The sequence below is a fragment of the Moschus berezovskii genome, chromosome 14 (assembly GCF_049115385.1).
Source record: "Moschus berezovskii isolate FMDL1 chromosome 14, NW_MosBer_1.0, whole genome shotgun sequence".
Taxonomy (NCBI): Eukaryota; Metazoa; Chordata; class Mammalia; order Artiodactyla; family Moschidae; genus Moschus; species Moschus berezovskii.
In genome coordinates, this window is record NC_142473.1 from 28,819,800 (window position 1) to 28,822,996 (window position 3,197).

Below are 3,197 nucleotides of genomic sequence, written 5' to 3' on the forward strand. Positions count from 1 at the left end.
TGACATGACTGAGTGACTGAAAAACAACAATCTGATATTTGCAGGTCAAACAGCCACTACCTTACAGTTTGGCAGAGGGGACAAATGCAATAATGATGATGATGATAATAATAATAAAATGATCCAGGCATTATTCTAAGCAGTGGAAGAAGAAGTTCCACTTCATGGGGATAGTTCATTCATTGTAGAAGCAAGCAGCTAAGTATTTTGATTATTATTTCTATATTCTTAATCACTTCCTAAAAAGATTTAACCCATCACAAGGTAATAGGTTACATTCAGACACCAAAATGTCTTCTTTCTCTGTTTTTACAAAAGGGGTGCTCCTAAGGATATAACATTTGGGATAGCATCACCATTTTCGTCGTACCTGACTTGAGAGATCTGGGTTCCCCACGAGTCGGGTAGTCACCTATGTATGTTGGTTTGTGTTTCAGAGCCAAGGGGCCAGAGAAGGAGGAGAAGTTGAGGTGGACTGTCAAGCAGGTCCTGAAGTGTGATATGACTCAGAGCTGGCGGCTGGGGGCCATCCCCCTACCCCTGGCCGACTGCCTGCTCAGCACGCTGTGCCTAGATGTCACCTGCCTGCACCTCCCTGCCTGCTGCACGGCCCTTAAGAATCGTGGCAGCCTGCTGAAGCCAGGGGCCTTCCTGGTGCTCGCAGATGCCCTGAAGAGCAGCTACTACATGATCGGGGAGCAGAGGTTCTCCAGCCTCTGTCTGGGCCCAGAGGCAGTGGAGGCTGCTGTCAGGGAGGCTGGCTACACTGTCCAACAGTTTGAGGTGATCTCCCAGAGTTACTCTTCCGCCATGGCTGACAATGAAGGGCTCTTCTTCTTGGTGGGGCGGAAGCTGAGCACATCCATATGTTACCTTGGGATCGCCGTTAAAGCGATTCCTCTGATGTGCCCAGTTGACTTCAGTCCTTGCTGCAGCCATTGTGCTGCGTAGACGCTAATGGCTAAGGCCCAATGGTTCGCCTCGGACAGGACTGGAGAGATCAGTCTCCCTGGCAACTGTTGGTTGACCACCTGCTCTGTGCTCCCCGTGTGTATTGGTGTTATGACGACCCAGCCTGACCAATGGGCATACCCAGTCTTCGCAGCCTGTGGTTATAAAAGAAGACCTCATTTTCCTTGATCTTCCCAGTTATGATGGCTGAAGTCCACACCTGCTTACAGAGAGATATCTGCGGTTATTCACTCTTCATTCCCTGATGCCTTCTTCTGTCCTGGGAATAGACTTCTGTTCTTCAGTTCTTGCCTTCTCTGGAGACCTTGTCCTTCTCTAGGGCCCACTGGAGCCACCACGAACCAGGGTGAGAGAACAGCTGCCACTTTCACCTCTTGGTCCCAAGAATGGGCTAGTCCCTTCATTAATTCCCTTAACACGCCCAAGCCAACACTGTAACTTTTACTGGAAGAGAAGCTTAGGAGTTGGAGAGAGAAATAACAGGCACTATCATAGAGCCATTATTAGAAACAAGCGCCTTAGAGCCACATGCTTACAGGGTCCTGAGAGGTAGCCTGTTGGCATAGCTTTTTGCCAAGCATCTACTTGGAGTTAGCATATCTCCCTATGGCATGCTCATCCTCTCTAGGTCCTATGGCCATCACCCCAAGGCTTTAAAACAGAGGTTGACATATTATGGCCCAGGAGCCAATTCCAGCCTGCTGCCCATTTTGTTTAATTTATTGGAACACAGCCATGGCCATCATTTATGTACTGTCTATGGCTGTTTTCCTGCTGTGATATACCTGCTGCAGATATAGCCTGCAAAGCCTAAAATATCTATTATTTGGATCTTTGTAGAAAAAGTTTGCTTTCTCCTACCCAAGGGAGAGAGAGAAGGAGTTTCTTCCTCCCCCAGTCTGAGGCCCCTTTCTCTCATCTTCATTTCTCATCCCAAGATTTCCCTCTTCGTATGATTACAGACGGAGGACATTTCTGCTTCCCACAAAGGAAAGTCCTTCCCAGCTACGCCCTCATGTGCGCTGACAATCGCATCAGGGCGCAAGGGTCCAACACCAGTACATTTTTATTTGTGAGTTAGTCACTCAGTCATTCTTTGCTCAATTCTTTGCGACCCCATTGGGCTCCTCTGTCCATGGGATTCTCCAGGCAAGAAAACTTGCGTGGGTTGCCATTCCCTTCTCCAGGGGATCTTCCTGACCCAGGAATTGAACCCAACTCTCCTGCATTGCAGGCAGATTCTTTACCGTCTGAGTCACCAGGGAAGCCCAAGCAAACATTTTTATTTACTTGGTTGTAAATAATGAGTCTACTTCCAGGATATTTCCAAGTGTTCAATCGCATAGGACATTCACGTTAAAACATTCTAACCTGATTATGACCTCCAGAGAGTCCCTCCTGAAGGCCAGTCCAGGCTGCATCTAGAAAGCCAAGCCCGGCTCTGTTCCTGTAAGCATGCAGGGAGGATCAGGCTGGCACATCCTTTCTGCTGGTAACTACTCCCAGAAGGCAACATGCTCAGCTCCCAGGAGTCAGCACCAGTCCCCAAAGAAATGACCAAATCTGTGGATACTGGGCTCTCTGAAACTCGTGCCATCTGCCTCTACCCAGAATAGAAGTCAAGGCTTCTCCTGAAGCATCTGCATCTGGTTACCTCCTCCCCCAGGCAAAGCAATGGGCCTTGCTTCAATTTGCATAACTGCGAACAAAAACATAAGCCTGCCTTTAAATTGATTGAAACTTAAATCAATTTAAATTTAAATTGATTGAAACTAGGATTTCCTAGTCTCAATCTCTTTTTAAAAAGAGCACTTTCTTTCTTTTATCATTTATTTTGGCTGCACTGAGTCTTCGCTGCAGCCTGTGGGCTTGATTGTGGAATGTGGGACCTTTGTTCCCTGATTGAACCTAGGTGCCCTGCACTGGGAGCACGGAGTCTTATCTGCTGGACCACTAGGGAAGTCCCCAGCAATTTCAGTTTTCAAATGATAGGTTTTCTATTTTGATCTATGCAAGTCTAGGGGGTGGGGAGAAATGCTGAGAAATGCTGGCCACAAAGGCTCTGCGAGGCCCAGTCCCTGAACAGATGGGTCTTCTGTGACTCTACCCCTAAGATGACATTTATTGTAATGCTTGTCTGTTTCTTCCACTGAACTGTGAGCCTCTTTCTTGGTTTATGTGTGGATTCCCTTACTGTTTAGCCAGACGTGATCTAGGCTCTAGGC

The 3,197-nt window shown here is 47.6% G+C and overlaps 1 protein-coding gene across 1 annotated transcript; it reads left to right on the forward strand.

The window, feature by feature from the left end:
- The first annotated feature begins 414 nt into the window (after nucleotides 1-414).
- LOC129553556 (nicotinamide N-methyltransferase-like) lies at nucleotides 415-951 on the forward strand. Its single transcript, XM_055422379.2, has one exon. The coding sequence runs from the start codon at nucleotides 415-417 to the stop codon at nucleotides 949-951; it is 537 nt and encodes a 178-aa protein (XP_055278354.1).
- The last annotated feature ends 2,246 nt before the right edge of the window (nucleotides 952-3,197 follow it).